The 13,082-nt window shown below is 49.2% G+C and overlaps 1 protein-coding gene across 4 annotated transcripts; it reads right to left on the bottom strand.

Annotated features, from left to right (window-relative positions):
- Positions 1-4,715: 4,715 nt before the first annotated feature.
- On the bottom strand, positions 4,716-8,980 carry LOC136508017 (HIPL1 protein-like). Of its 4 annotated transcripts, none has more exons than XM_066502616.1 (7): positions 8,800-8,980; positions 8,489-8,649; positions 6,552-7,112; positions 6,151-6,370; positions 5,924-6,063; positions 5,660-5,829; positions 4,716-5,558 (listed from the first exon to the last, which is right to left on the bottom strand). In XM_066502616.1, the coding sequence occupies exons 1-7, from the start codon at positions 8,930-8,932 to the stop codon at positions 5,075-5,077; spliced, it is 1,869 nt and encodes a 622-aa protein (XP_066358713.1). In that variant the 5' UTR covers positions 8,933-8,980; the 3' UTR covers positions 4,716-5,074. The 4 variants fall into 4 exon arrangements, with proteins under 4 accessions (XP_066358713.1, XP_066358714.1, XP_066358715.1 ...); XM_066502617.1 differs by having other exon boundaries at positions 8,767-8,942; XM_066502618.1 differs by lacking the exon at positions 8,800-8,980 and adding an exon at positions 7,511-7,612 and having other exon boundaries at positions 7,850-8,629.
- Between the last annotated feature and the right edge of the window lie 4,102 nt (positions 8,981-13,082).

Genomic DNA, 13,082 nt, shown 5'->3' on the forward strand with positions numbered 1-13,082 from the left:
AGGAGGACGAGCAAAGGTGGCAGAGAGACCAAACTAAGAAAGCGAGGGGTATGAGCGCTCGTGAGGCATACGTGCTTGTGCTGCTGGCGGAGATGGTGAGGAAAAATTGAACTAGGGTTCCTAGAATACACAAACTATATATATGATTGTTCAGATTTGGGCCAAAATACCTATGTTGAGCTTCTTTGGGCCTAATACTTGCATGGCAGCTCAAATAGTCGGGTTCCCCAACGGGTAACGGGGATGGGTAAACATGGAACGTTCCCGTACCCGCTATACCCATCGGGGATGGATTCTTGCCCATTTAGATGCCCGCAGGTAAAGATATAATCCTATCCCCATTCCCTAATGGATCAAATACCCGTCGGGTATCAGGTATCGGGACCCCGTTGCCATCCTATGCCCCTTCCCGATCCTCAGGAGGACCAACAAACACGGTGATGACTCGCCAGATTCAGTCCCCCCAAGCTACGGTGGAACCCGCCAAACCTCCCACGGAGGAATTTCAGAACCCAGATCAAACTAATTGGGATTGCAGCGATGATGACTTCGACCTCGATTTTGTCGGGGTTACCATTCGCAGCCTTAGCCAGGGTGGCACTGTCCTGGACGAGTCGGACGACTCTGATCACGACGCCAAGTGGCAAGGCACAGGCACCTCTAGACTCATCAATCCAGCAAAGTTCTGCCGATTTCTTGACAGTTGCGACATGCAGCTCTGGAATACCGACTCAGACGACGACGATGATGACATCATCTCACCCCCAAGCATTCTCCTTGCAATCACTTCGATTATGACTACGCTGTCCCTTACGAGACCAGCCAGGAAGCTCGAGATCGCCTGCTTAATCACAATGACGTGTTAGCAGAAGAAAACTGGAAACTCCGGTGTTAGAGCCAGGAGCAAAACACGGCCTACGGTCGTCAGGTCCACAATGACATCCTACGGGCAGCCCCGCCGTTCTCTAGGGCCGAGCAGAACCTGGCCGAGGCTATGTGCGAGGCAGTGGCCATGCCGCAACCATCAACCGAGGAAGGACGCCAGGCGATCCGAAGGATCCGAGAGCTGATGGTCGCCGCAGCCGATAGCATTCTAGCACCTAGCCACGCGTCTACAACACGCTGCCAAGTGCTTCGAGCACACACCTATTTATAAGCTCCACGACGAATATAGTCGTTGGAAGGTTTGTTTCAGGCAGTTTTTGGGGTCATAAGAAAAGTCTAGTGACCACTAGAAACACCCACCATAGAAACAATTATGTACATCCAACGGTCCAGATCAATGATCTGACCATTGGCTACCTCGTTCTCTGGTGCTCGCTGGGGAGGCACCGCTGGAATTTTTCAGTCATCCTGTTCGCTTGTTGGTTTTAATCAGGCTTATTCAACCAGCCAACAGTGTTTTCCTCTCACAACAAACCAGCACCAACCAGCCCAAACCAGCCCAGAAACCAACCAGCGAACACGCCGAGTGACTCCCTAGAGCCTCGCCCACAGCAACTAGCTGTTGGAAATCCTAATGGCTCTATTCTCTTTACTCCGGTGCCAACCACCAGAGTATTCCAGTGAACAGAAAACCTCTCTACATAAACCACCCGAGAGCTCCAGGGCACCATTGGATAATTCCGGTGACCTAGTCAAAGCATAGTTAGCTCAGAGCCTTTTGTCTAGTGACTGACAAAGACAAACCACTGGACATTTTTGGTGGCTGTTCAATAGCCTGAATAGTTAGCATAGTTAGGGTATTGCACTACCCTAAACTCCAATGACTCCCCCTCAAGAGCACCGGATGGTGAGTGTAGTAAAACTACACTAAGTCCCATCTCACAAATTCTTTTTCAAGTGTGCCAACTCCAAATGTGTTCCAACATGAATTCAACTCCTTTAAGCACTGAGTTAGCTTTTCAAAAACATTTTTTCAAAGCATTTTCACTTGCTTCCTCACTACGTCACTAGGTTCAATGCATATGCAAAGTTAGTTCAAACCTAGTGGCGCTAGATAATCATTATAGCTTTCGAGTTCCCTTCTTAATAGTACGACTATCTATCCTAAACCTGATCATGCGCTCTGTTGCATCTTGGCTGGCGAAATGAAAACCCCTAGCATGTACCTTTGCCTTCAGGCTTGTTTTCATCTTCTTCTCCTATCCATGGATTAGCCTTTGCTTCATATGGCTTGATCTCCATCACCATCATCTCCTAGCCTTGCTCATCACCATCATGCCTATCCTAGTTCAATCACAACTCATTGAAAGCATTAGTCCACTAGCTGACACTTAGTTACCAAAACCAAACTTTTAGGGCTTTCAGAGGAGGCTCCAAGAAGCTTGTACGTGGGATCAAAACCCACAATACTGGAATGACGAATAGGCATTCACTAGTGGAGTGGGGTCCAACCATGTCTTTGTGACTTAGGTGGTCCAACGTGGATTAGGGGTTGTGGCAACAACCCGTCGCCACAGGAAAAATCTGTTTATCTCTTTTCCTTGCTATTTCTCTCTTGCATTTACTTCCGTTGCTTGCAAAAGTCTTTGTTGCATGGTAACTTGGATTCATGCTAGTGTGTGCTTAGCATAGGTTTCATTCTTATTCTTAAGTATCTTAATCTTTGTGTGAAACTTTGCTAAGGGCGTGGTTAGCTTGTTGGCCCTAGGGACTCACTAGTTTTCTTTGTAGAAGAACTTAGGAGCTAAGAATGTTTTGGGGTTTAGTTCTTGCATAGGCTAAGTAATGTTGCTTAAAATTTTTAGAGCCCAATTCAGCCCTTACCCCTCTTGTGCCATCGGTCCTTATAGAGGGTCTACCACTGGGAGGGAGGAAGGCGCCACGCCAAGGAGGCACTACCACCGTTGGGAGGGAGGAAAGCATCGTTGCGCCGCCACCTAGGGGTACCATGCATGTGGGGCAAGCCGCACTGCCACCGCTGGTGGTGAGGTGCAGAAGAGGCCAGTGCCCTGGGTGAAAGCCCGTCGCTGCTACTGTTGTGCATGATGCAGATGGGGAGGAGAGAGAACAGGGTGAAATGAGGAAAAATCATAGGGTTTGAAGTCTATTTATACACCGTACAAATTGATGCCTATACTTTTATGGTTGTGGTACATATATTTTGTGGTCGTGTGGCTTTATTTACTGTTGCAGGATTTGACTCTTGCTACTTGGTTACCAGGCATATATTTTACTACTGAGGGAGGTTATTTATGATTTTTGGTTTCTAGTATGCTCTTAATGCTTGCTTGCTTAGACACGGTAGAAGTTGGACTCATGATGGGTTTCTCACATTTTGGACGACATTGAAATTGGTTGACTAGTAATGAATTTTAGGAAGGAGCAATGATCTAAAACTTGGCGCACTTAATGAAATTAATGTGATGACTGGCGAGGGGTTAGGGTCGTGGCGAGACCAGGGTTCTTGGATGATGTAACTTGCTTGACTGGTTAAGGATTGTGGCATCTGTTGTAACATGTTTCGAACACACCTTTTGTATAAACCACTTGCCATATGTATGGGTATGGTAAGCCAAGTATTGTGTCGCGATCGGATAACCTCATGGACTCGACACGATTTGGGGCACGGGATAGCTAGAAAGCTACTTTAAGTTATTTTGTAGGTAACCCTCCTACCTATGGCTACTTCTATGCCCCCAATCCTTCAGTGGACTAGGAATACTAGGAATAGGCTAGTTGAGAGACGTAGATCGAAAGTGTGGCATGAGTCATACATCTATGTATCAAACTATTTTATGAACTTCCCCTTGTTAGGGAATCACTTCACCACGATTAACATTACGACGTATTGCAGTGGAGTAGTGTTACATCGAGCAATCGCTCGCCCCGATCTCCTCCAGCACAGCCGGTCAATTCCTACTTCTCCCTTCCTACCTGTCCTTCACGCTACCTGCTCTGTATTAACGTTCTCCAGACGCACGTACAGATATGACACCGTTACTGATGGGTCGCCCACTCTGGGCCTTGGTAGAGTTTGTTGGGCTGGATCCTTCGACTGGGCCTTCCCGAAGCGTGCTGCTGCTTGCCATGGCCAGCTGCGTTCCCGCCATCTTCTCCGCGATCTTCACTGGCAGCAGGATCCCTTGGTGTCGTGAGTCGTGACACCCCTGTAGGCTTTGATTTTTTTTATGTGTGAAGTAATGTGATGACCAAACTTTGGTTGTAAACTTAAACTATGATTTCTATGTTAAATTTAACTTGTGTGAGTTAATTATGTACTTATGTGTGGTTAGCACGAATGGTGCTACTGGAGACGCCTGGATTAGTTGGGTTGAGTGTTGGCCAAAGGATGCCAGATCAACTTAATCTGATTGATTGGAGGGTCCTCGCTGTCTAAATCCTAGGCTTTTGATCCGGTAACAAAGCCATATCACTGCTAACGCAATTGTCCAGTAGAGATTGTACGTTCTGCAGTAGTGTTGGCCGTGCCAAATCTTTCGCTGGTCACAGTGCTGTCTCGGCCGCCCAAATTGGCCAGACAGGCGTCGAATTGATCTGGAGATTAGTTACACCAGCCAGCCAAGCGCCCAAGCCAAACAACGGCACATCACGTCCAAACGCTGCCGAGCCGCCACCGTCAACGGCCGAAATTAGGCCTGGCCAGCAGGGTATCCATCAAACAGCCCCAGGTGCTTCAGTCTCCTTTGAGAATAGCATTATTACTGCGTGTTTAGTTTTGCTGTCACCAAAGCATAATCGAACAACCAAACTAGTGGTCAACACATACACCGACATATTATTATATTTACATAGGGATCATACAATTCTTTGAAGGACCGAACCCCATTAATAAGATCTACATAATCTTGTCCCGGTTGGCTTCATAATCGCTACCACTCACACCAGCAATACTTAGCACATAGTTAAAACTGGATCCGACCCTACACAATCACCTACGTTTCCACATCCATATGACCTTCCCTTCGCCGCCGGGCACCGGAGCCATATGCATATACATGTACGCTTCGAGCTCAGATTTGGCTGGTGTGAATGCATATACATACACCAGCAGAATTGTTGTCACCTTATTACCAGTTCAGCGGCCCCGCAAGAGCCTGGGCATGCATGATCAGTTGTTCATTGCCCACCTCGCCCTCTTTCTCTTGCGAGCTGATCTCTTGCGGGTTCCCCAGAAATAAAAGTTGCAGCAACTGATCTCGCGGAAGCACTCGTTACAGCTTCCCCTAATCTGTCCGCCGCTGCCAAATATTGTCGTCCAGACCAGGTAGAGCGCAAACAACAGCGCAAATCCCACCATGGACAGCACCCAGCCTGCACCACGTGCAGGCTGCAGCGGCCGAGTAATGCCGCATAGGCTCGGTGGAACAAGTCGGAACACGCCTCCGGCGGCGAGGACGAAGGCGTCTTTGCTGCTGTCCTCGCCCAAGGACAGCACACGCCCAGTGATGCCGATGCCGATGCCGTTGCAGGGCAGAGGGCTGCTCATGGAGCACCTCACGATGGGAACCTGAGCAGAGGCGCGGCGCCTGTTGCTCCTGCTGTCAAGGGCATCCACGCCGGCCCACACACTGGAGGCATAAATGTACAGATACCTACATTCAAGCATGTAATGTAACACGATCAGACATGTGAGTACAGTGTACCATGTTCAAACCAATTACACAGCAAAGTGATGTGTTTATCATCTCTGTACCTTCCTTTCAGCAAGGGATCTGCAGACCCTCTGTACACGAGACCACCAACGATTGATGGCATCCTGCCATCAGCAGGGCGGCCGTGGTTGATGATGCTGGAGACAGTCACCTTTGAGGAGCCACTGTAGTTTCTACCACTCGTGATAAGATACACTAGCTCGTACCGTTTCTGCATACCAATTTTCAGGCGAATTCAGATTCAAATCAATAGTTATCCAGAATGAATGCTCAGTGAGAAAGATAAGCATGTAGTATATCTGTACCTCATTGACGTCCGCACAGTACAAATAGGAAGGCCTGTTGGAGTCAAAACTGCATCCGCTTGGGTTGTTCAGACCCGTGGCAAACATCTCCGGCTTGTCCATCTTTGGAGTGGCACGATTGCTTGTCCGTCTGTTTTCTCCTGGAAATCACAGGTACAGAAATGAACCTGAGACCACAGAGCAACACACATGTTGGTACATACGGGCCTGTTGAAACGTTTGCCTACCTGGCATACCGCCGACGTAGAACCTTATGATTTTACCAAAAAATGACCTCCCGTTCTTTGAGAGATCGCCGTTTCCAGTGATGAGGTAGAGGTATCCGTCACTGTCACTTGGCTGGAACAGGATCTGTCCGCCATGATGCTGGTAGGAATATGATGTGGGTGGGTGGGGCAAACCCAGGGTGAAGATCCTCTTCACTTCAGATGGATAAGCGTGAGTTGCCTAACAAATTAAAATCATGCAGATGGGCAGAAAATTAATTAGCAATAATGTCGATCATGAGCAAAGCACTAGGGAATCCTTGAATCTTCAGGCTCGCTCCTATTTCTATGTAGTACTACTAAAAAATCTAGTCTCATTTAGGTGAATAAAACTCACAGAAATAGAAAGTGAAATCTGTTACCTTGGAATAGTCAGTGCCACCTTTAGCAGAGAACTCAGAGACGACCAGCTGATATCTGCACAAACGGGAGCCATTTCCGGCAGCAGAACCCCAGCACCTGCTGTCACCACAGACCGGCGAGGTGCTGCTGTCACAGTTGTAGGAGACAAAAAAGCGCCCATTGGTGGTGAAACCTGGGTGAAACGCCACGCCCACCAGTCCGAGCACCGCATCATGGTGCACTCGATCCGTGATGTCGAGGAAAGGACTGTCAGCACGCAGGGCGCCTCCAGAACCCTGTTCAGGCATTGAGGCCAGCCAGATCTTTCCTTCTCGGCTGGACAAGAAGACTCGGCCTGAGCCGTCTGGGTGAGCGGCCATGGTGATGTAGGATCCTGCGCTGATTCGCTCCAGGCACAACGTGTCCTGCTGCCATGGCAGACGGGTAGTAGGGGACTGGGGCTGGCGCTGGGCAGAGATCGACGACTGAATAGACTCGCAGAGGAGAGGAGCCGCGAGCTTCATGGTCGTCGAGGAGTCAGCCGAGTTGAACAGCATGGCCGAGAGGGACGGCACACATCTCTGCATGAGTAATTGGGGAATGTCAAACCACCAGTATTTGTCCATGCAGGCCTCATCAGCTAATTGCAGATCATCGAAAATGTGCTTGTGTTTTCATGAAAAGTTGTTTTTCTTCGAAATCTCGTAGCATGCATTTTTTTTTTTCCAGACAACACACCTCAAACCTTTTACAAACACTAAACGCTATATGAACACACATGACACAAGCTCCGCAGGCACCCCATATATTATGCTGATGTATGTGCATTGACCCAATGTTGACCCAATGGAAACCGATTCAGATGCATCTGCAGGTTTGCGCAAAAACTTACAGATATACAGTTTTGAGTAGAATTTGCAGCCATCATTCGTATATCGACTGAAAGATTAGAAATTAATTAATTAAAACGTGCGCATACCAACTGCTCGAACATGTGTGCTTGTCAATCAATCAGTTGTCCCTGTACTAGATTAGTCGATAAAGGATGCCGAAATTCTTTTCAGCTGGGCTGTAGCTGTACCTATCAGATGTTTCCGAACCTAGTATCAGTCCAATCACAGGACCAGCGAATGAAGATCCAGATGAACAACAGGAGACAAGAGTCAAGTAGTATCCACAGCATGCCTTGGAGGCAGATGTGGTGGATTTGTTGGCTCCACGACTGTAGTCGCGAGCCATTCCAAGTTTCCAACCCCACACCGCTGAGGCGCGGGGAGCCTGAGAGGGAGGGGATAGAGTGGAGTCATAGAAGCTGGACCTGGGCACGAAACGGCGGGGGACGGTGGATCCAACCAAGGCGAGTGGCGCTGATGCCGCGCCATGGGTGGATCCGGACACGGCACGGCAGGGGCGCCGGCGGCGCAGACGGATCTGGCCATGGTGGCGTAAGTCTGCTGGCGGGGAACTGGTGCAAGAAGAGGCGGAAGAGGAGAGAGAGAGAGAGACGGGAAGGAGGGGAAAGGCAGATGGGGTTTTGTTGTTTAATAATAACTAATATATATTTATTTTATACTTATTTATACGTATACGTATACATACAGTGTAGACTGTATAGTGTACAATACACACACCACCCCTTTGGGATGAGCAGCTGACCTGCTGATGTGATAATCTCAAGGCACATCAAAGATTCCATCATTGCATGTGCTGCTTTTTGTTGGTGCGGTGCGGGGAATGGTCCGCACTCAGCCGCATATACTATAATATACGTATATACAGTATCCATCATCCGATTATTCATTTGATGCCAGCATACACAGCAAATGGCAAAAACTAAAAAGAAGAAGAAGAAGAAGAACAAAAAAAAAAGTGAGAGAGAGGGAGTGAAACGATGGTGAGTGATAAGTGGGCCGGAGTCGCCATCGAGGACGAGGAGGATCGAAGCACACTTTATTACCGTGCAGAGGAAGGCCTTGACGATGGCGGCGCACGTGGCGTCGGAGATGCGCATGCCCTCGAGCTCCGCCCTGAGCCCCGCGTCGTCGGCGGCGTCGCAGCAGCTCACGCCGCCGTCACCGCCGCAGAATCCCAGCGCCTCTCCAAGCACCACCAGCTCCCCTGCGGCGGACAGGCCAACACATTTTTTTAGATAAAATGGACAGGGCAACACATACAGCTAGCGAAGCAAGCAGGATCGACGGCCACCAAGGAGCAAGAAGCAAGAAGCATGCATACGCTATCACAGCGCCACAGGCAGCAGCTACTCACGTGAGCCCGCGCACACCGGGGCGCCCGGGGAGGCAGCGGACGTGGACCAAGCACCGGAGAGCAGGAAGAGAACCCCGAGGAGGCGGAGCGCAGGCGCCACAGCCGCGCGGATTGCCTCCTGCTCCGTCGCCATGAATCCAATCAAATCGATGGAATGGAATGGAAGGAGCAGGTGACACCGTGAGCGCGCGAGGCTGGGAGTCCGGCCGGAGGGACCGGTGTTTTTATATACAATCGGGAGGGGAGAAAAAAAAATGGAAACGCGTTCTCTACCTGAATCAGCGTCCACCTTACGCTAACACCGTGACTACTGGATCATCTAGCGCTGCTGTCTACTGTGTCTGTGCAACGAATGTTCCACTTTTTTAGCAGGGTCTGTCTGTAATAGGTGGTTAGATAGTAAGTCGAAAGTGTATATGAACTATTAACACCCAGTAACAACTTCAAACCTGCTAATAAAAATAATAATTAGCAACTCTCTAACTAATAATTAGTAGGTCTATTTGGAACCATTAATATTAATTTTATATAGTAATTTTTAGTGCCAGTAGATCCAACAGGCTTTTAGTCGGTAGCATTACATTAAAAATACAGTACGGGCCCCTTCAAGCACACTTGGTCGGCGCAGTGGTGAGGACCCAAGATTCCAATTGCCCTCCCGAGTTTCCTCGCTTTCCCCTCTACCCAACACAACGATCCCGGATGCCATTCTGGGTTCTCGAGTCTTCCCGATTCCTCTGTTTGGGTTCTCGAATCTTCTCGATTCCTCCTCTGTTTGAGTTGTCGAGTCGTCAACACAGGCCGTGAGGCCCATCTCAACCAGGCCGTGACGGGATACTGCTCCTGTGGGTTGACCCAAACCCATTACCCAAAATTAAAAACCAAAAAGTTCGATATAAATACCCCATCTGGCCGGCCCACTGAAATTTGGTTCCAAGCAGTATCGAGCAGCCTGGGTATAAGTTGGTTTAAAACTCAATCGCGCCACCTGAGCGGCTGAGCCTTTTTGAGTTCCCCACCGAGCGGCGGCACCGCCTCGGCCCGGCCGTCGCCACTCGCCAGCCTAGCTCGCGCGTCGCGCCGCCCGTGCGCACCGCCGACACCCAACGACGACGCCAACAAGAAGGCGCAGGCGCGAGGCGCGAGATCCTTTGGACCAGGTGCGCCATCCCCTCCTCTGTGCCTGACTTGTTCGTAGATGAGACGCGAGCAGCCGCGCCCATCCCTGATCCGCGTCCGCAAAGGCAAGAGGCGCAAATCCTGTGGAAGGACACCGGCCTGGTCTGATCTCCGCGTAGCATGCTTCAACTTATACCATCTACACTGCCACTCAGCGTGCAAATTAAAATCGATTTCCCCATGACTGAGATCCTAACATTATATTTGCCTGCATCATGCAATGCAATTAAGTCGATTTCCCCATTCCGTTCCAGTAATCTTATTTATCTTTTAAATATAATGTTAGGATCAATTTCCCTTTCTGTTTTGCTTGTTTGATTTGTGCTCCAACCGTTGGAGAGCATGTGAGGAATTAACTAGCATATGTTCCTTGGCGATGCGCTGCTACTGCATAGAAGTCTGTGGCTGCTCTAGAGCTGATGTGCAGCTTCAATGGTATGCAGCTACTTTAATATAAGTGATTACATTTAATTACCAACCCTGAACATGTCGTTTCATTGATCTCACTGTCAGCTGTTTGTGTAAATTAAATGTCTTACCAATTACTAGCAAGCTAAGCTAGGGCTATTGTGCATAGGCATGCATACAAGTGTAGGGTTGTTATATTTCACTGAAAAAAATTATGACAGTCCAACACAATGGTCTATATGCTCTGTTCGTTTCTAGCTATGTTCTTGTTGGAATAATGAATACTAGAAACACCTGTGCGGCGTTGCCGCGCCCTTTCGATCGTATGGAAGCTGAAGTCAGCCTGGGTAACCTCCATCGGTTCCACAAGGGCTTATGTGTGTCTTCAATCCACTTTAGCACTGTAGCAACCTCCTGTTTGGCCAGGCTCCCGGCAGCTCCGGCTCCGGCTGACACCCCTACAACGAACTGTAGCAGCGGTTTTTCTCTCTCCTTTTCCCTCTCACTGTAGCGTGGTACTGTTCACGGAGCCAGTGAAGCTCGGATTTCTATCTTCTCCGGCTCCGGTTCTGACACGCTACAGTATGAACAGTGCAGGAGCCGAAGCATCTTGGAGACATACCAAACAGGTTTAATTGCCTTTGGTGAAGCCTTCTGCATTATGTTGTAATGGTACTGATAGTAGTGCTGTTGATTGTATGCTCTGCCGGCCACAGTGTACCTGCTCTGAAAGTTCACTCTCTATGCTCAACTCCATTGGAAAAGACTGATGTAACTACATGGTCAATTCCTTTACCTGGGCCTTGTTTAGATCACCTCCAAATTTTAAGTTTTTTCACTCTCTCTTCATCACATCAATTTTTGGACGCATGCATGGAGCATTAAATGTAGGTAAAAAAAATAACTAATTGCACAGTTTGGTTGTAAATCACGAGACGAATCTTTTGAGCCTAGTTAGTCCATAATTGGATAAAGTTTATCAAATACAAACGAAACGTGCTACAGTGTCCAGATTGCAAAAATTTGCAATCTAAACAAGGCCATGCATAGGCATGTAGGAGAACCAATTGCAGACTTGAGCTTCTCAAAGAACTATTTCCAGCATTCAGCAGACTCTGATTCAAATACTCCCTCTGTCCCAGTTTATTTGTCATTTCCGGTTTTCGTGCCACAAGTTTGAAAAATACGTACAACATTTGTATCTTCAAATAAATTTATTAAAAAACTAGATTCAAAGATCTTTCCAATGATACTAGTTATGTACCATAAATATTAATATTTTTTAATATATATTTTATCAAAGTTGTTTCTCGGGAAGCAAAAGCGACAGATATTCTGGGACGGAGGGAGTACACCACAAGCAACTGGAAACAACCGGCTATGCCCATCCACTAAAGCAAGTTGCCCTCTCCAACAACCTGTCAGTACTGTTGAACCACACCAAGGAAGGGTCTGCGTCCATTTAGAGTGTTTGGATTGAGGGTCCTTGTCGGTTGAGATGAGTTGATTTGGTAGTGTTTGGTTGGGGTGCAAGTGGGTTGGATTCATCCTCACAGGGATAATACCTCCTAGATGCAGGTTCATCCGGTACCTCCAAAACGGAGAAATCGTTTCTGACCCAAATGAACACTGTCCTCCGCTGGCGAGCGCAGGCACAGGGACTGCTTGATGCTGCCTTCTCCATCGCCGAAGCGGGCGAGCTTCGGCGCGGGCTTTTATGTAATACAAAAATACCAATTTTTTCTTAAAACATTGCTTTGATGATTTGTTGCATGTAGTTTGTAGGTCAAACTAAGTCAACCCTCTCACTTTCTTACCTTGTTTACCAAAACAAAACCCAATAAATTTATTTGGATTGTAAATAAACCTGTCGGGTACCTTAGAACGGGGTACCCCAAGCAAACCTCAAATGGGTCGCTAAAGTCCCATCTAAAAAATAAAGCTAGAAGGTAAGCCGTGGGCCCCTCACCCGCCACGACCGAGCCCACTGGGTCCTCCTCCTCCTCGCCTCGAGCCTCGAGCAGGAGGTCTCGGCATCCTGACACTAACTCCGCCTCGCGCGAGGCTCTCCAGGGAGGGCCTTGGCAGGGAACGCTGTCTCCGCCCCGCCCGAGGCTCTCCACGGAAGGCCTCGGCAGGGGGTGCATTCTCCGTATCGCGCGAGGCGTCTCGCGCGAGGCCTCGGCAGGGAGCCCGATCTCCGTCTCGCGCGAGGCATCATTCTCCGTATCGCTCGAGGCCGGGTCGTCCGCGGCCCATCACCCCCCGCCTCGATCGACCCTCCAGACAACGCGTCATGTCTCATTAATGCTTCAACCACTCCCACAATCTCAGCCGGACGATGGCTCAACGCCATAGAATGGCTGACGCGACCCGAGGTCGCATCAGCGCCATACCGGCCGGGACAGGGCACAGCGGGGATTACCGGCCACTGTGCCCTAACACTATGTCCACGATCAATGCCATACCAGCTGGGACAGGGTACGACGGGGATTATCGGCCACTGTGTCCTAACACTGTGCCCACGATCAGCCGCCCGCTCGAGGCTTCGGCACTGTACACCAAGGTCTCGGCGATCTTGGGGTTCGCGCCTGCCGAGACCCCTCCACCGTGGTGCAGCCTCGGCACCGACCAAGCCTCGGCCTCGCGCACAGTCCGTCCATAGTGGCTTGCACGTTCACCACCGCACCCACTCC

Source organism: Miscanthus floridulus, chromosome 15, assembly GCF_019320115.1.
Source record: "Miscanthus floridulus cultivar M001 chromosome 15, ASM1932011v1, whole genome shotgun sequence".
NCBI lineage: Eukaryota > Viridiplantae > Streptophyta > Magnoliopsida > Poales > Poaceae > Miscanthus > Miscanthus floridulus.

What these genes read in the sequence shown, in the direction of transcription:
- LOC136508017 (XM_066502616.1), bottom strand. Translation starts at nt 8,932, where the DNA reads ATGGCGACGGAGCAGGAGGCAATCCGCGCGGCTGTGGCGCCTGCGCTC. An exon ending in TCAAGGCCTTCCTCTGCACG is followed by an intron (nt 7,113 to 8,488) that starts GTAATAAAGTGT and finishes TTACTCATGCAG; the next exon opens with AGATGTGTGCCGTCCCTCTC. An exon ending in GATCCCTTGCTGAAAGGAAG is followed by an intron (nt 5,559 to 5,659) that starts GTACAGAGATGA and finishes GCTTGAATGTAG; the next exon opens with GTATCTGTACATTTATGCCT.